At 39.1% G+C, this 20081-nt stretch overlaps 1 protein-coding gene across 2 annotated transcripts; it reads right to left on the minus strand.

Annotated features, from left to right (window-relative positions):
* Positions 1 to 2623: 2623 nt before the first annotated feature.
* On the minus strand, positions 2624 to 19050 carry LOC122062419 (peptidyl-prolyl cis-trans isomerase CYP20-1-like). Of its 2 annotated transcripts, XM_042626042.1 has the most exons (8): positions 18846 to 19050; positions 18544 to 18606; positions 18141 to 18222; positions 17322 to 17369; positions 17163 to 17186; positions 16716 to 16898; positions 16520 to 16595; positions 2624 to 2995 (listed from the first exon to the last, which is right to left on the minus strand). In XM_042626042.1, exons 1-8 carry the CDS (start codon positions 18921 to 18923, stop codon positions 2857 to 2859), a joined length of 693 nt encoding a protein of 230 aa, XP_042481976.1. In that variant the 5' UTR covers positions 18924 to 19050; the 3' UTR covers positions 2624 to 2856. The 2 variants fall into 2 exon arrangements, with proteins under 2 accessions (XP_042481976.1, XP_042481977.1); XM_042626043.1 differs by lacking the exon at positions 18544 to 18606 and having other exon boundaries at positions 18846 to 19045.
* Between the last annotated feature and the right edge of the window lie 1031 nt (positions 19051 to 20081).

Below are 20081 nucleotides of genomic sequence, written 5' to 3' on the forward strand. Positions count from 1 at the left end.
AAATCCCAATGAAATAATACATAATATTACCAATTGGACCCAACCAGATTTAACCACTTCCCCCCCACCTATTCACCCCTCTACAGCCAGGAGGGCACTAATCACCAGATCAGCACCATAATAAATACATTTTAATATACTCTACTCATAAATCAGATTCCCATAATGAGATTGGCTTGGCATATTGCATATTTCACAATAATAATTGTCTCACTTATGGCTAACTATGTGTCAACAGAAAACCACAGCGAAGCTAGCGCGAGGGCTCTCCTTCATGGGATAAGCAAAGCCAAACAAATGGATTGGATGATCGAGGAAGTATGAAGCGATGACCCGACTATAGGAACTTTTCTACAATGCCCTAACCCCCTCTCATGGCCTGTTAGTACTCTCTCTTTACTCTTAGCTGTATATAAAACAACTAAACAAGTGTGTTTTAAATTTCGGCCAGACGATGCGCGAGTGTCATATGTAAAGTATTGAGCGCCTACTACTTCTGTCACTCATAATCCCCTAAGCTATATGTATGAACTTTTTTAACGTAATCCTATTAGATCTTTATGTATTCATAAAAAGAAAAATAAAAATAAATAAATAAATGATGTGACGCTGAATTACCCTGATTATTAATATTTTCCCAGCTCGTTCCTGTGTAAAGTAGGGGCCCGTTTGATAACGTTTCTGCCGTTTCTTGAAACAGAAACGGCAGAAACATAAATCTCCGTTTCTAGAAACAGAAACGGAATTGAAGGTGTTTGATAAGTCATGTTTTTAGAAGTCGATAATAACCAATGAAGGAATGGCCACAAGTCGTTTCCAGAAACGGCGAAACAAGTTCAACTTGTTTCGCCTAGGTCGTTTCTTGAACCATAAATAAGTAAAAATTTCTATTTCTATTTCTGAAAATAAGTGAAACGAAACAATTTTATCAAGGGTTTTTTACTCCGTTTCTGCTGTTTCTGAAAACAGAAACGGCAGAAACGCATTTCTTGAAATGTTATCAAACAGGCCCTAGATTTTGGATTCCTCATCTTGGCAGTGTTTTAACTGTCAAATTCTTAACTGATGTTCACAACCTCCTATTGCATTGCAGATTTTATAAATGCGTATTTGGCACATGAGACTCCAGCCTAAATGGGAATCAAGGAAAAGCAAAATGTCCGCAACCTTAAGTCTGTGTTTGGTAGCCAAGAAAAGAAAAGAAAAAAAAATACAAAATTTATTTTTTTTATTTTATTTTATTTTTATTTTTTGTTTAAGAATTTCTCTTTGTGCTTGGCATTTTCTGATCTAAGAGAGGTTTTTTTTTTTTTTTTTGAATTTAAAAATTAACCTTGGAATTGGTGAAGTTTTTTTTTTATGCCAAAATTTTTTTTTATCAAAAACACAAAAAAATATGAAAATTTTCTTTTCTTTTCTTTTCTTTTGATGCTAGCCAAACATACATATTTCTGTTTATTTTCTTATCATTTAATTTTTTTTTCCCTGTTCTTTTCTTTTCTTTTCTTTTCTTCTCTTGGTTACCAAACACAACCTAAAAATAGGACATCATCACACAACTCCACTTGCTGTAACAACGCTTCTTTGGTTTCTCATCAAATGGCTAGTGATATTTCATCAAGACAATGTTTGGTAAAGAGAATTAAAGGGAATGGAAGTGAAATTTTTATACTTTAAAAAGAAATATATGTAATCTTTACCCATGTGACTTTAACATTAACTTCAAATCATTCCATATTTGGTTATAAAATTGATCTTTACTTTGCATCCAAAACCCTTTCCTATAATATGTAAAATAAAAATTACATGTAAAATATGTCATTACTAAATATGATTAAAAAAATTAAATAGTTTATACAATCATGAGGTAATGATTATAAACATTTCTTTTTAAAGTACGAAAATTTCACTTCACTTCCCTTATTTTTAAATTTCTATTGCAGAAAAAAATAACACTCATAGTAATATTAAGAATCCACAGAAAAGAATGATCCACCTGGAAAGGGGCTTTCTAAGTAGGCCACCTATTTCTGCCATATGGAAAGGGTCTTCCATCTCTAACCATTGGACATCAAAATAATGGACCTGTCCATGTGTTAATTTGATTCCAAATTCAAGTAAGGGGTACTGCCTAGTTGCGTGGCCCATGCACCATAATTAGGGGTCAATGCGAGCATATATAGGGGCATCAACATGAATAGAATTTTTTATTTAACGAGAGATGTGATGATAATTTTGTGTGCCCATGTGTATGGATGAAAGGCCACACAACCAAACAACTTTCTTTTTCCACTCAAGTAAATACCCCACAGATGTACAAGCATCCCTTTTATCTGTCAGCCAACAGATTCTGATGGTGACGAAGCTTGAAATCCGAGCAAGGACATTAGGGACCATTCATCCACTAAACTTACAGCCCGTCTAACATGTCACATGGCAGAACCAAGGTTGCCTGGTGAACCCACTCCAGTTCAACCTGCTTAGAAACACCACTGCTGTAAGATCCACCATGCATCTGCATCCCCTGCACTATTCAAAAATAGGACAAATAGGAACATGATTCTAATGTCTTTCTAGCTAATGGCTCATGATCTAGCCACCCTAAGTAAACAACAACTGCAAATGGCTAAGACCCTGAAGAGGGTGATATTTTAGTGTTGACTGTATTCAATACACAAGTACATATGAAACCTTTCCCCAAAATAAAATAAATATACGCCAAGTTTTGGTCTCTAAAACTAATAATGCTGTCATAATACATCACACAAAATTTGCAGTAATAAATCCTGCTACTAAAAACAAAACCATTACTCAGATATTCAAGATGAGTGTAACAAGAAGAAAATTTTGTGGCAATCACAACGGAAGCTCGCCACTGTCTACAATAACAACTTTGCTTTTGGGTGTGCCACTCTGTCTCCCCTCAGCTTCAATTTTGTACACAACATCCATACCGGAAAGCACCTTACCAAACACAACATGTCTGCCATCCAACCTGTTACAGATTTCAATATTACATTAATGTTTGAGATAAAAAAGCATGCAAATCTTCAGGCATGAGCAAAATCCACAATCCAGGCTATTGGACAGATGACCATATTACAAATCTGAATCCGTTTCTTGCTTAGTTGGAAAGACAACCCACCGGTGAACTTCAAATGGATCGCAAACATATAACCACTTTAGAACTTTAGAGCCACAAGGTCAAACACACAATACTCCAGAGGGAAGGGATGTGACCGACACTTCATGAAACTGAAATATTTCCCCGTATCTTGTTATGTTTTGCCAAATTTTGTGGATTTCCACTTTCAGCAGAACATAAACATTCGAAATTGGTGAAATCTTTGTGCTCGTGAATGAATGGGATGTTGTGGGTTGGTGTCATGTATTTTGTAGACCGGGTTGTGGGCTGCCTCCAAAGGACCGTTAAAACTTCAACAGAATTGGTTGGATATGTTGATGCTGACTATGCCAGTGATTTAGAGAAAAGGATGTCAACTACGTGGTATGAATTCACATTAGCAGGTGGACCTATTCCGTAGAAGGCAACGCTTCAGTCTTCTATTGCCTTATCCACAACACAAACATAGTACATAGCGGCAGTTGAGGCTACCAAGGAGAGGATTAGGTTGACAGATCTAGTTCGTGAGTTAGGTATGGCGCAAAGAAGGTACAATGTTGTACTGTGACAGTCAAGAGTGCACTTTATCTTGCACAAAATCAAATGTTTCATGCAAGGACAAAGCACATTGATGTGATGTTTTATTAAATCAGGGAGCTTGAATAAGAAGGAAGCATCCCCTTGAAGGTTAAGCTTTGGTTGGACTTGATTAATGTTACCCACTCCTTATAATGGTGGGGTGCAGTTGTGTACCTTTATTGAGGTACAAGGATGAGGACATCCACAAACTATCTTCAAGGGAGCTTTGCAAAATGCAAGCCCATGTGGAGATTGTTCAGGGTTGACGGTCTTGTATTTTGTAAACTGGGCTGTGGAAATTTTTAGGGTTTTACATGGGATAATTCAGGAAATTTGTATCTCTTTATTTCCCTATAAATTGTTGCGATGGGGGCTTATTAGGATTAAGGGGAATACTTTATAAACACAGAGAGGTGCAAGGAAGAGAGCTTAAAACCCTCTCTCCATTTTTTAGAAAAAATGCTCTCATCTCTCTGTAAATGTAGGCAACTTGCCGAACCATGTATATACTTGTGTTGTTTGATTGTTGTTCTTTCTATTCACTGTGTTTTCTGCATCGTGGATAGCGTGTAGTTTCTACATGGGGAACTATATAGTGTGTGCATGAAGTAGCACACAACAAGATATATCTATCATGTTAACAATGATAAGAGTAGTTTGAACACCCTGATCCTTGGGCTTTTGAGAAGTGAAGAGCAATAAAGGGGAAAGGACTACTTTGAAAACTTCCAAGTAATGCAGAAATTGGATCATTAAAATCACCCAGTGAAGTTAATTTGAGTGGAAACAATCTTCAAGTTGGGATCAAGCCACGATGGATCCTAAAGGTCTAAACAACAAGAGAAAATTGGTAAGCTATGTGATCTTAGAATCATCGATGGGCTGCACTTCATACAAATTAAACAAAGTGGAAGCAGCACTGCCAGTGATAATTGTCGAATCAAACACTGCTATTATTACTCTGCATCTTAACACTAGTGGAATATCGACCATACAAGGGTCTACACCTGACCTATATACATGGCTTTGCAATCAACCAATTGCTTTCACAAAACTTAGAACAAGAAAATATGCTTTGTTTTTTTATTTTCTTGATTGAAACTCATAAAAATGTATGGCAAACCACATACCAGGACATCCCTCATCAACATTATTTCCAAGGACATTTGAGAACTAGTAATTCCCTTGCTCCTGTGCATCCTCTACTTACCGTCCCTACCTTTAGCTGGGAATTCACAAGTTGCAATCCTATCACAGTGGACCCAAACAGACCAGCCCAGAGAAGAAAAGATTTGGAATAGCAACCGACAAATTTTACTATTGCAACACAGAAGCACATCATATGCAATAACGTGTTATACCATATACAACTACAGTACACTTGCATGTAATCAAGATGTCAGGGCTTAGCCCCAACACGGCCCAGTCCAAACTCGGCTGGGATTTCTCAACCCTAACCCAGTCATGGGCTGAAAATTCCATCCCAAACTGATGCAGTACCAACAAAGGTTTACACAAGGAGAACCAAGACCAAGGTCGACCCAAATGGCTGACTGGGTCGACCCAGATCTGGTCCAAGTCAGCCCACGAATTGGGCTGCTGATGGGGTTACTAATTAGTTATTAAGTTTCTATTTTGAAGTCCTAAATTAGTTTCTAATTTCAAGTCATTGTTAGTTTCTAATTTCTGTCAAGACTAGTTTCTATTTTCATTAGATTCCAATTTCCAGTTTTTAGTAACTTCTTGTAATCAGTTTTTAGTAACTCTGAGTCACTATTATTTGTAAACCCTCCCCATCATTATAAATAAAGGATATGGCTCTTTTATGAGCCACGATTTTATGAAAACAAAAATATGGCGACTGCTGCTGCTGCTGCTTTCTCTGCAAGAGAACTTCTGTGTGTTTGATCACAGTGATGGGTTGGTGTTCGATCCAACTACTCTTTGCGGCGTGAAGTCCAAGAGGTCCTTCTCTTCTACTGTTCTTATCAATTAATTTCAGTCCTATTTTCAAGGATTAAGGCTGCAGCAACCAAGTAAGTGTTTTCTCTGTTTTCTGCCCAGAATTTCTGCAAACAGAGCATTCGGCCCCCACTGTTGGGATCAATCCAGCCAGTGGTTTGCTCCAATCTTCTGGTCGATTGTTCCTCTCTGTTTAACTAAGGATTGATCCACTTTCTAGCTGATTCTGTTCAGCCAATAGTGAGATATTCAAAATCTCCAGATTTTCGTCTTTTAGTGAACTGAAGTTTCCATTTTCTGGATTCTGGTTCTGCTGATCTGAATAGCATTTTCTGGACTGCTGAATTAAGTTTTCTGAATATTGAAGACTGTTAGTGCTTCAACAGTTTCTGATTTGACTCTAAAACTGCTACTGGGTTGGTTTATTCACAGTGTTACTGTCCTGACAGATCGATACTATTTCTGTGATCTGGTGTGACTGATTGTGACCTATTTTCTGTCCTAATTCTGTTGTTAATTGATTCTGCTTACTGGTATAATTTCTGCAAGTCGATATTCCAGAATTCTGTGTTTGTTCTTTCTGGTTTCAAATTCTGATTACTAGTTAAATTCTGGATTATTGCTGCTGTCTCCTTTTGGGTGAATTTTGGTTGTTCTCTGGTTTATAAAATCCTGCAGTCTTGGGTCTGGTTTGGTTGTCAAATCCATTCCTAAATTAAGTGGTACCAAAGCATGGCTGGGAACAACACCCCCACCCTAGCTTCTCTTATGGAGATGCTACAGACTATGAGGACTGAGATGAAGGCTGAACAGCAAGCCTTACGGACTAAATTGAAGGCTGAATTGGATGCCAGGTTGTTGAATGAAGAGACCCCACCACAACAGCCTATTGGCAATTCACGTACAACACCTGAAGAGGACACTCCATTGAATGTAGTTGCTCAATTGACTAACAAGAGAGCAAACTCTAATCTGAGAGCACCACAGAAGGTTCCAGTAGCACAACCTACTTTTGAAGAGTATGTAAAAGGATATTTTGAGATTGAGCGTCCCGTGCAACAGAGGTATTCTGGAGATTCACAGAAAGTCAAGCTCGATTTGAAGGAGTTTGATGGAAGACATGACCCCCAATTGTTCTATGATTGGGTAGTGGCACTGGACGACTATTTCGACTATTATGAGTTACCTGAGGAACGGAAAATGAAACTAGCTCGTGCAAAGCTAGTTGGGGCTGCTCGTGAGTGGTGGAGGACCTATGAGTTAGAGTTAGGAGACCGTGGTAGAGAACCTACTAGTTGAGAGGAGATGAAGCTTGAGCTATCAGATAAATACTTGCCACGCAACTTCAGAGCTCGCATACAAGGCCAGCTGAACTCTCTTCGTCAAGGGTCTATGATTGTTGCCGAGTACATGAACAAGTTTGACGCACTTTATTCTCATACAAGCATAAGGGAGAATAAAAGGCAATTGTTATCTTGGTTTCGACTGGGATTGCAAGCTGAAATCAACAGGGGTATTGGAGTTGTTGAAGTGCACTCAGTGAGGGATTGTTTTGACAAGGCCCTACGAGCAGAGAAGCTTCTAGCACAACCAGTTAGAAGGTTTGGTTTCCAAGCTAGGGAGGTAAAGAAGAATTTTCTAGCCACTAAACCTAGTAGCTCAGCACCTCCAAAGTCCACTTTTCCTCCACGAGCTGATCATAAAGGAAAGGCACCCATGACAGGTGGTAATAAGGTACAGTGTTTCCATTGCCAAGAGGTAGGACATTTTGCTAAGTCTTGTCCGCATAAGCAGAGGGTTAATGTAGTAGCTGAGGTTGAAGACTCCAATGAGGAGGATGAGTCAGCTCTTTACCCCTATCCTTTAGATGATGATGATGATGGTGTATATGACTATGATATGGAAAACACTAATGAGGATGAAACTCAGGGAATAAATATTATTACTCGCATATTGGTGGCTGAAACCAAAGGAGATGATTGGCGACGTAACTGCATATTCTACAGCCGTATGAAGTCAGGTGAGCATACTTGTCAGATTATCATTGATAGTGGCAGTTGTGTCAATGTTGTTTCTGAAGCCTTTGTGAAGAAAGCAACCTTGAAAGCTGACCCACATCCTCAGCCTTATAAGGTATCTTTGTTGAATGGTAATACTTTAGAGGTGAATAAGAGGTGCTCAGTTCCTTTGAAACTTTACTGATATGAAGAGAAAGTTTGATGTGATGTGATCCCAATGAAACTCACAAATGTATTGCTTGGTCGCCCCTGGATGTATGACAATGATGCCATGGTTGGAGGGAAGAAGAATCTGTGTACTTTCATGTGCAAGGGTGTCCCTACAAATTTCTATCCGGTAAATGTGCCAGTTGAAATACGACGAAAGAGATCCATAAGGTCAAATCAGAAGGACATTGACAATGAGAAGAAGGTAGTAGCTATGCCTACAAAGGAGTTGCTAGCTATTCCCCGCAAACAGTTCTTACGCACAAGTCATGAGACTGAAATGGTTATGGCACTTGTTACTAGGGAAGTCACTCCCCAACCTGAGGTAACGCATAGTGCCCCTATCAGAGAGCTCCCATCTGATTTTTCTGACTTAGTCCCTAATGATCTCCTAGATGAGTTGCCTCCCATGCAAGACATACAGCATGCTATTGATTTGGTTCCTGGTTTGGTTTTACCCAACCTTTCTGCTTACAGACTTAATCCTACTGAGCATGCCGAGCTGAAACGGCAAGTGGATGGGTTACTACAGAAGGGCTTCATTGAAGAGAGCTTAAGTCCTTGTGCAGTACCAGCTTTACTCACGCCAAAGAAGGATGGTTGTTGGCGTATGTGTGTAGACAGCCATGCTATAAACAAGATAACAGTCAAGTATATGTTTCCTATACCACGACTAGATGATATGTTGGATATGCTATCTGGGGCAAAGGTCTTTTTCAAGTTAGATATGAGGAGTGGCTATCATCAGATTCGCATCCGTCCTGGGGATGAGTGGAAGACCGCCTTTAAGACCAAGGATGGCTTATATGAGTGGAAAGTCATGCCTTTCGGTCTGACAAATGCACCTAGTACTTTCATGAGGGTGATGACACAGGTCTTTCGTCCTTTCATTGGTCGCTTTTTGATTGTTTATTTTGATGACATTCTGGTATACAGTAAGAACCAAGAAGAGCATATGGATCACTTGAGGCAAGTCTTGAGAGTACTCCGTGCTGAGAAGTTGTACATTAATCTCAAGAAGTGTTCCTTCATGCTGCCCAAGGTTGTATTCCTTGGATTTATAGTGTCATCAAAAGCAGTTGAAGCTGATCCGGAGAAGATCAAGAGCATCACTGATTGGCCTACACCTAAGACACTAGCAGAAGTCCGTAGCTTCCATTGGTTGGCTTCCTTCTACAGGAGATTTATTCGGAACTTCAGTGCAGTTATGGCACCCATCACTGAATGTATGAAGTCGAGTAAAGGAAAGTTTGAATGGACAGCTGTAGCGACCAAAGCCTTTGCTCTTGTGAAGAGGAAGATGACAGAGGCACCCATCCTACGCCTACCAGATTTTGACAAAGTTTTTGAGGTAGCTACAGATGCTTCACATGTTGGGCTAGGAGGAGTGATAATGTAAAGAGGACACCCCATCGCTTTTTATAGAGAAAAATTGAATAAGGCCAAGAAGCGTTATTCGACTTATGATCTGGAGTTGTATGCAGTCGTCCAAGTGCTACGCCATTGGAGGCACTACCTCATTGGTAAGGAGTTCATTTTGTACACTGATCATAAAGCCTTGAAGCACCTTCACTCACAGAAGTCAATTAGCCACAGACATGCCAAATGGGTAACCTACTTACAGGAATTTGTATTTGCTATAAAGTACAAGGCGGGAAAAGAGAATACAGTGGTTGATGCACTTACCCGGAAAGTGCTCACACTTAACACATTTTCAGCACATGTTATTAACATAGATCAGATACGAAGTGAGTATGCATCTGATTCTGATTTCAGCACTATCTTTATGGAGTTACAACAAGGTGGACAGCACCTAAAGTACTCTATTCATGATGGGTACTTGTTCTTTGGCACACGGCTTTATATCCCAAACTCTTCCCTCCGTCATCACATCATACAGGAGTTACATGAAGGAGGATTAGGAGGACATTTTGGGAAAGATAAGACTTTGCACAGGTGACTGATCGATATTATTGGCCATGCATTGGAAAGGATGTCGATCATGTAATCAAGAGATGCCGTGTATGTCAGTTGGCAAAGGGAGGAAAACAGAACACAGGTTTATACTCTCCACTACCTATTCCTCATGCACCGTGGCTTGATGTTAGCATGGATTTTGTTCTTGGACTACCCCTACTAAAGAACGATATGATTCCATTATGGTGGTTGTAGATCGTTTCTCTAAGATGACTCATTTTAGACCTTGTCCTAAGACTTTTGATGCTTATCAGGTTGCAAAGCTCTTCTTCAAGGAAGTAGTAAGACTACATGAGCTGCCAACTAGTATTGTGTCTGATCGTGATGTTAAGTTCATGAGTTATTTTTGGAAGACATTGTGGATGAAGACAAATACAAAACTGAACTTTTCAACTACACTTCATCCACAGACAGACGAACAAACAGAGGTGGTGAACCGTAGCTTAGGAAACTTGTTGAGGTGTTTGGTTTGAGACTATGAGAAGACATGGCCTTCTATTCTTGACATTGCAGAATTTGCCTACAGCAGCTCAGTGAATAGGACAACAGGTCGTACTCCTTTTGAGATCTTTCTTGGAGTTCAACCTAAGTGGCCTATTGACCTTGTCACTTCCACCCCAGGCTCGAGTTAGTATTAAAGCTAATGAGTTCTTGCGTCATATCACTGAGGTGCATGCCAACGTCCGACGACGTATTGCCTTGAACAATGAGGTGTATAAGGCTTCTGTTGATCGTCATCGGCGTTATGTGGAGTTCAAACCCGGGGATATGGTGATGATTCGAGTAAATCCTGAACGGTTTCAGACGGGTGTCAATACCAAGCTACATCCATCCTTACAAGGTGTTGAAACGTATAGGACCTAATGCTTATGTGTTTGAGCTGCCGGATGACATGACCACAAGCAATGTGTTTAATGTGGTTGATCTTCACCTTTATGTTGCATTCGGATGATGGAGACACGGAGCAAATGCTGAGGTAGCCCCAACTGAAGCCACCCACTTCTGAAGTTATTGAAGACGTCTTGGATGATAATTACAAGACCACCCGCCGTGGCACCGGTTATCACACTTTTCTTGTCAAGTGGAAAGGCCGTCCCCGTAGTGACTGTACTTGGATTCATGCTGATGATTTTAAGAGGCTTGATCCCGACTTGTATGAGCGCTACATGTCCCTTATCCATTCGTCAGAGTCGAATGTTTTCAAGCCGGGGAGAGCTGATACAGTACCAACAAGGGTTTACACAAGGAGAACCAAGACCAATGTCGACCCAAGTGGCTGACTGGGTCGACCCAGATCTGGTCCAAGTCAACCCACGAATTGGGCTGCTGATGGGGTTACTAAGGCTCTGTACTGTAACATTCTAAAAAATGGGTTCTGATGTTTTTTTTTTTTTTTGAAACAGAAATGAGGTAAAACCTGTATGGAAAGCCCGGTTCAATTTCTTGTTTTTTTGAAATGAACCGGGCACTTATGAGACTTTTGAATCCATTTTTGGGAGCACAAAATACTTGCTTTTCACTTTTAGAATTCATTCTGAGCAAAAGGCGCCGAAATAGGTATCACTTATAAGTTATGAGGGGTAAATGGGGAAATTACCCTCAAAACATAACTTTGTTATGTTTCACAAACCCTAACCCCATTTTCACTTGCAGTGGGCGAGAGGCGAGAGGCGAGAAGGAGGCGACCCTAAACCCAATTTCAGTTGCAGGAGGAGAGAGGCGAGAAGGAGGCGAGAAGGAGGCGAGAGCGAGAAGGAGGCGAGAGTTGAGAAGGAGGCGAGAGGCGAGAAGCTCTGCTCGGTACAAATTTTCTTGTCTACCACTCGATCTACCATCTTCAAGGTAAACGAAGATCTCTCTCTCTCTTTCTCTTTCTCGTTCTCTTTCTCTTTCTCTTTCTCTTTCTCTTTCTCTCACTCTCGTTCCCTTTCTTTCTTGATCTCTTCTCCCTCCTCCTCTCATATCACCTTGATGAACACGTCCTCTGGCCCTGTGTTCCTGTTTGTTTTGATCAAGAATTTAAAAAATAAAAATTCCCATTTGAGAAGGATTGAGAAGAGATTACAAAGACGATTTAAACTAAAACTGTTACTATTAGATTTGAATCAATCTTTACCAAAGATTGTATGTGTAAGGCGATAGAATCCCTGATGGGTCTCTCGCTGCCCATCCTGTCGTCGTTCTCTCCTTCTCCAAGCTGCCCATTTTGTGTTCGACGGAATTTGTCTGAGAGAGATGGAGAGAGATTAGAGTTTCGATTTCGCTTGGGAAGCATAGAGAGGCCTTCATCTCTGAAAAAATATAAATTTTTTCACTCTCTGTGGGCTACAAGGTAAGGCAACCAGGTGATCATCCTAAGCATGTGTATCTAAAGTAGTCCAAGAAAAGGTTAATAATCCATATAACAACTCAAAATGCTTTGAAGCGTTGGATGCTCCTGCATAACATAGCCATGCACCATTTTTGGATCATGGGGGCTGTATTACATTCATTGCTGCGCCTGCAAATTAAAGTTTTGAGTGATGTTATCGGTTGGGAGTGAGATGAGAAACAGATGGAATTCGTTCGTTTAGCAGACTAGTGGGGAACAGATGTTATGGGATAGCCAAGAAGCCTGAAGAGAAACTCAAACTTTCATTCATTGTCTGCTACTCTGCTCCCCCAAAGTCCCTTAGGAAGCATAATGGCAACATTCCCATCTTGGTAGAAATTTGTAACTGTGCATGATCGGTATCTCAGGTCGCATTCAAGTGCATCAATATGGTTCCTTGATCAAAGGGAAATCACATTCCCACCACAACCACCAAATTTGCCTTTGTGAATATTCTGGAATTTTTTCCTGGGGTGGAGGTTCATGCATTTGGTGTATGACGCTGGTGTTGCTGTTCTTATTGTTCCTATTATTTTTGCCATAGTCATTGTTTTATTATGCGCTTACAAAAAGATAGTAGTAATGCCAATATTTTTTTACTGTTTTGGCACAACCGGATGTATCTTGGTAGCCCAACTGCTGGAGATGATCTGGATCCACTCTACAAAAGGTGAAGAGATTATATGTCTTTAGTCTTTACTATGGCTGGATAGAATTCTACTGGCTGTGGCAGATTCTATACAACCTGAGGAGATTTATGACCCTTTTTTATTTGATTTTACTTCATTTCTTTCCCTTGCAACTAAGTGAAGCCTTGGCATAAAACTCAACTCTTTTGTAAGGCAGCAAAAATGAAGTATATAACAACTCATTTCTCTCTCTGGCCCTCCCCCGCAACAAACATATTTGGAGTTTAAAGTTATATGCCTTTGGTTAGATTGTTATGTTATATTATTATTTGGGGAAAATGATGGGAAATCTAGTGGGTTACTATAACTACTAATTTCAGTTCTTTTTATTTCTCAGTTTTCCTTTCCTACGGATTTTAGGAAACCTAATTCAAGTATACTTCTTTAAATTATGACTATTCTGATATTGTTTTCTATTGCTTTGTTTGACTTAAACTGCAAAAAGTAATAGTATTGTTCTCCTATCTATTTGGCCATTATTTACCTCAAGACTTCTACATTAATTTGATTCATTGGTTCTCTCTTTTTTACTGAAAGGGATAAGGTCATATATGTAGCATTGTGGTAGAAGTCCTTTTGAAGTGGCAATATAACATCTTTCTAATTTATTACTGGAGTGAATTGAAGTGAAGTTTTCTTGTGAATGCCACTGGTTCATTTTAGTACAGCCCAATATGTATTCAAAACCTCATTGAAGGCCTTTGAAAGCCCTGTGTGAGTAAGGTCATAGGGGTTTCACAGATTAAGGGTTGGGGTGCCTTGGTGAAAATCAGTGTTTTCAATTTGGATTTTAAATTCATGTTCTTTTTTTTTTTTGGTAAAATAGTGAGAAAATGTCAACTTCAAAACAAACAGTTAATGAGACTGCAAAATGGAGCCAAGCAAATGTAGACACCCTTATTGTTCTGATGGTAGAGGAAGTTAAGAAAGGAAATAGGACTACTTCGACTTTTAATAAAGTTGGTTGGAACAACATTGCCAATAACTTCAAAGAAAAAACTGGGGTCAACTATGCCATTATACAGTTGAAGAACAAAGTGAACAAACTGAGGCAGGATTATAGTCAGTTTAAGAAGCTATTGGAGACAACTGGTTTTGGTTGGGATACTGCTTCAAGAACTTGTACTGTTGATGATGAATCCATCTGGGAATCGCATATTAAGGTATGCTCAATTTGTATTTAATTTGAGTATTTTGAAATGCCAGGATATATCAATTCAAGTATTTGATTATGCGTATTTTTTATTTATTAGGATAACCCTACTTGGGCAAGATTTAAGAAGCATGGACTACCACAATGGCCAGAACTATGTATGGTATTTGGTGATACATATGCAGACGGCGAAGGAAGTGGGACTCAAACAACCATGTTGGAAACTTTGGCGGCCGATGATGATAGGAATATGATTGAATCTTGTGATGAGTCAAGTTCCGCTGATGAAGTTACTCCATTAGGTGACACTCAAACTGAAGCAGTGGAAAAAAGGTCAGCTACTAAGCATAGGCATGATAGGACTCCAAATGCGAAAAGGAGGAGGAGTAAGTCTAATGATTGGTCAATGGCATTCAAGGCAATTCAAGATATGAGTAAATCAAGGGTAGAACGGGATGCGAGCATGTCCACTGCTTCAACCCAAAATGCGGAACAGATGTACGGGATTACTAGGGCCATGGAGGTGCTTGAGTCAGGATATGAGTTAGATGAAACACTATACGAGAAAGCACTTCGGAAGTTAATGGCTAACCCGCAATGGAGAGAAGCATTAATTTCATGCCCTCCTCATCGGAAGTCAATACTCCTTCGTACCCTTCAGTAGTTTGCTTCTTGAAAAGTTCTTTTAATTAGATAGATTGATAACTCTACTTGGATTGTGCCTTGACCCTACTTTTAACTTTGGTGGTTTGCTATGTTTTTCTTCACTTTTTAAGATGTTATGGATGATTGTGTCTTGACTTTTTTTTATAACTGTAGTATTTGATGTCCTGAATATTTGTTCATTGTACTTTGACACTACTTTTAACTTTGATGGTTTGCTATGTTTTCCTTTATTTTTTTAAGGTGTCTTGGATATTTGTTCAAAATATGGCACTTTATGTAAATATTGGTTTCTAACAGAAACGATTCTGTTAAGTACGAACCATACATGTTTCTGTTTCTTTCAGGTTACAAAATCATTTTTTTTTTGCGATTACCATACAACATTTAAGATGCAGAATCACTCCAAAAAAATAAAAATGCAAAAAAGTGTGCTAGCCCCAAAATCATGTTAAAAAAACAGAATCGTTACAGTACAGAGCCTAATTAGTTATTAAGTTTCTATTTTGAAGTCCTAAATTAGTTTCTAATTTCAAGTCATTGTTTGTTTCTATTTTGAAGTCCTAAATTAGTTTCTAATTTCTATTTTCATTAGATTCCAATTTTCAGTTTTTAGTAACTTCTTGTAATCAGTTTTTAGTAACTCTGAGTTACTATTATTTGTAAACCCTCCCTATCATTATAAATAAAGGATATGGCTCTTTTATGAGCCACGATTTTATGAAAACAAAAATATGGCTGCTGCTGCTGCTTTCTCTGCAAGAGAACTTCTGTGTGTTTGATCACAGTGATGGGTTGGTGTTCGATCCAACGACTCTTTGCAGCGTGAAGTCCAAGAGGTTCTTCTCTTCTACTGTTCTTATCAATTAATTTCAGTCCTATTTTCAAGGATTAAGGCTGCTGCAACCAGGTAAGTGTTTTCTCTGTTTTCTGCCCAGAATTTCTGCAAACAGAGCATTCGGCCCCCACTGTTGGGATCAATCCAGCCAGTGGTTTGCTCCAATCTTCTGGTCGATTGTTCCCCTCTGTTTAACTAAGGATCGATCCACTTTCTAGCTGATTCTGTTCAGCCAATAGTGAGATATTCAAAATCTCCAGATTTTCCTCTTTTAGTAAACTGAAGTTTCCATTTTCTGGATTCTGGTTCTGCTGATCTGAATAGCATTTTCTGGACTGCTGAATTAAGTTTTCTGAATATTGAAGACTGTTAGTGCTTCAACAGTTTCTGATTTCACTCTAAAACTGCTACTGGGTCGGTTTATTCACAGTGTTACTGTCCTGACAAATCGATACTATTTCTGTGATCTGGTGTGACTGATTGTGACCTATTTTCTGTCCTAATTCTATTGTTAATTGATTCTGCTTGCTGGTATAATTTCTGCTAGTTGATATTCCAGAATTCTGTGTTTGTTCTTTCTGGTTTCAAATTCTGATTACTGGTTAAATCCTGGATTATTGTTGCTGTCTCCTTTTGGGTGAATTTTGGTTGTTCTCTGGTTTATAAAATCCTGCAGTCTTGGGTCTGGTTTGGTTGTCAAATCCATTCCTACATTACAAACCCTGGGAAAAATTTGGGCAAGCTGGATGCAATTTGTGTGTTGCAGGGTTCTTACTTATTACACCCCCACCAATTACATGTACCCAGTATGCATGTCATGGGATGGAGAATAAAAATAAAAATAAAAGAATCAGGGTTCCAAAATGGCAAAGCTGCAATGGTGACAATTTGAGATTGAACAAGGAAACAAATCCCAAATAATAGAAGCATTTACTTACCAGCTAGTTGTGACCGTAGTGATGAAGAACTGTGAACCATTGGTATCTTGACCAGCATTTGCCATTGAAAGAAGCCCTGTGCCCAACCGACCAAACCATATCATTTTAGTCACTTTTAGGAATAAACATCCACAGTTATGTGCTACTTATTAGGGAAGAAATTAAGTGGTGGCAACTCATCATGTTCCAAGCTTACCTGGTCCAGTGTGCGTCAGTTTGAAGTTCTCATCAGCAAACTTTTCTCCATAGATTGACTCTCCACCTCTTCCGTCTCCAAGTGTAAAATCACCTCCCTGAAGCATAAAGTTGGGAATAATCCTGTGGAATGTGCTCCCTTTGTAGTGAAGAGGTTTCCCACTCTTCCCAACACCATGTTCCCCTGTAACAGGAAGAAAAAACTTTTAAGACAGGCTAAGCAGGTAAAAGTGATGGTCTGAGGTATATACAATCAAGATTGACAGAATCTATTATGCAACTTCTGCACTACATCCCTTCCCTATCAACCAATATTCTATCTTATTCTTATTCCTAGTGAAAGAGAAAAGAATTACAAACCTCAAACCAAAAGACCTACTGCTATTCATTTAGAAGGATCTAGCTATGCTTCTCTCAAACACACATACACAGAGGATTGAAGGGATACCTGTGCAAAGCGCCCGGAAATTCTCTGCCCAATATAGAAAGAATAGTTGAAAAATCAGTCTCTTCACACATTATATTATAAGAAACTTTAAAGGATGTTGTACTGTGTAATCAATTTTTCTCATATTTCACTTCAACGTACATGATCACGCAACTATACCTGCGGTTTTAGGAACTGTTTTTCCAAAGAGGCCCATGACAATACGACCTGAAACCATGAAGACCATGATAGCATCCTATCAACAACCAAACTCACTGAGAACATTTAACTACACAAGAAAAGAGACTGAACATATTACTTGAAGACATTTTTTTTTTGGGTAGAAACTTGAAGACATATTAATGCCAACCAAATAAAGCATGATAGGAAAGCAACAATAAACAAGATACACATGAGCGAAACAAACAGGTATCCTAAGAAAAGGCATCAAGGTGAGAAGAGTTTAAAATGTATATCAGATGGCCCATCAGTTCCACAGAAGGAGAATATTTCTGCTAATAAATCTAAACACTTAGAATGTGTATCATCTAATCCATACAAAATGATAAGGTTTTGATTGTTGTTAGGTTTGCAATTTAACAAATTTCTTGATTGCTCCCGAGGAAAGTTATTGCAGATTGCACTCACGATCACGATGAGAAATAAAGCAGATTGCAGGCCAAATTGCAGGAAACAATCCAGAAAAAAAAAAGTACAGATAAAAAAAAAAAAAATTACCATCCAATTCATGAATCTTCAAAGTGACCAAGTCTACAAATGAGGGGAAAGGCAAATGGGAGAGGCTACCCTTTAGCAGCACAGACCATTTTCACGAACTTTCACTAATAACCATAGCTAATATGAAGTTAACCCAAAGCAGACTGTGCTTCTGGGAACATGCTAGATTATGTAAAACGTACTAAAAACCGTTCAGTTTCTGAATCTCCTTAAGACCGGTTAACTAGATATGGCTTTATTGACAAGAAAAGTAAAACATACCAGCAGATTTTCCATCGATCTCAACATCAAAGTATACTTTGTGAGTTATTTCCTTCAAGCTTTCATCCTTTGCCTTCTTAGCCTGAAAAGTATAACAAAAATTAATGGAATTCTTTAAGGGGGAATACATTGCCTTTATAGTTATAACTCCTACACTCGATAACTATCAGAAAGAAAAAAAAAAAAAATTACAGCTCATTGGAAGCAAGTGAAAATGTCTATTCAGACTAAACCACTCATGGAACACTACATAGGGAGACAAAACAAGGGCCAAAAGTACGAACAGGAACAGATCATCAACCCATGACAAAGTGTGGAGGATGAAATCGATGGGGATTAAAGTCGATCACAGAGATTCTAGGAAGAGGAGCAAAAGCGAGCTCGTAGACAACCATTTCCTCACCTCATCGAGCTCGCTATCGATCTCATTCCGATCGGATGGAACTCCAGCATCGCCTAATCGCCTCTGGGAAGAAAATTAATCCGAATAAAGAGAAATCTTGCAAAGGAAAGTGGGGAAAGAATCGAATTTGTTTACGGATCTACTCATTAAAATTCAAACAGGATGAGCTATGACGGTTCTTCGTGTAGGAAGATTGAATGGAGACTCTTAAGTTACAGATCTGTAGAAACCCAATTACCCAACATGTGATAGAACAGAAAAGAAGAACATAAAGAAGGGAATGGGAAGGGAAGGAGGAGAACCTGAATTACAGCTAGGGTTCCGAAGAAGACCAGAGCCCATAGAAGCAAGATGGAGATCGACCGAGTGATGGATGCCATCTTCGTTCTCTCGTGGACTTCACTCTCCTTCCACGCTTAAGAAGATAGACGTTTTCCAGCAATTTTTTTCTTGGTTTCCCTACACGCACGTTAAGGTATATCCGTTAAGGTAGGATCTCCGGTATGTTTGGATATCAAAAAAAAATATACAATATAATAAAACAAAAATAATGATGACATAAGGATTGATTTAGGAGAAAGTTTTTCTTTCAGATGTGGCTGAACAACGGGATAGTACAAAATGACCACCTCTTTCTCTTAGGCCCCGTTAGTTTGATGGGGAGGCTGGGGTGGAAGTTTTGTGGAATTGGGACCCACATGGTGTTAGGGTAATCGAACAGTGAAGTTAAGGTAAAGCACTTTATCTATACTTTTTCACTCCTGCATTGTGTTTGTTCTATGTGAGGTAAGGCTCCAGAGAATAAGCTCTATTCTATGTGAAGAAAACTAGCTGAAAGACCAAGGTGAATAGAGCTCAGAGAGAGTTCAAGCCATGGATGGGAACCAAAACAAAGTAGATGAAAAGCTGTTGGAGCACACAATCGGCAAATGGCACTCCTTCTCAGATTTGATTGTGAGACATATCCTTCTCAATTACTCTGTCTTGCGTGTCCCCTTCATCTCCTTCTTCTTTTTCTTCAATCCCCTTTGTTGCTGCTTCTATAACCAAATCCCCTTCATCTTCTTCTTCAATCCCCTCTCTTTCTTTCTTTATTTATTTTTTTAAAGCTTGCAGCCCAACCACAAGGGCCTACATGCAGAGAGGCGCTATTGCACTGCTCCCAAATCCCCTTCATTTTCTTCTTTGTAAATCCCTTTTTCTTTTTCTTTTTCTTTTTTTTTTTGTTAAACCCATAACCCATAACCGCAAGGGCTTGTAGGCAGAGGGACGTTATTGCATTGCTCCCAAATCCCCTTCATCTTCTTTGTAAATTCCAATTTTTTTTTTTTAACCCAGAACCCATAACCGCAAGGGGTTGAGTTAAAAGGGGCCGATGATTCCTATCGTGCAGCAGCACGACACGATCAAAATGTAGGAATATTTTCTAGAATATTCTTTATTAATGTCCCATATAACAATTAAGTAATTGATCGATATCAATCTCATAGAATTGGATTCCAAATAGGAAACTCACTCCTTGTCTAATTAGGAAAAAA

This window comes from Macadamia integrifolia, unplaced genomic scaffold (assembly GCF_013358625.1).
Source record: "Macadamia integrifolia cultivar HAES 741 unplaced genomic scaffold, SCU_Mint_v3 scaffold1023, whole genome shotgun sequence".
NCBI classification, from domain to species: Eukaryota; Viridiplantae; Streptophyta; class Magnoliopsida; order Proteales; family Proteaceae; genus Macadamia; species Macadamia integrifolia.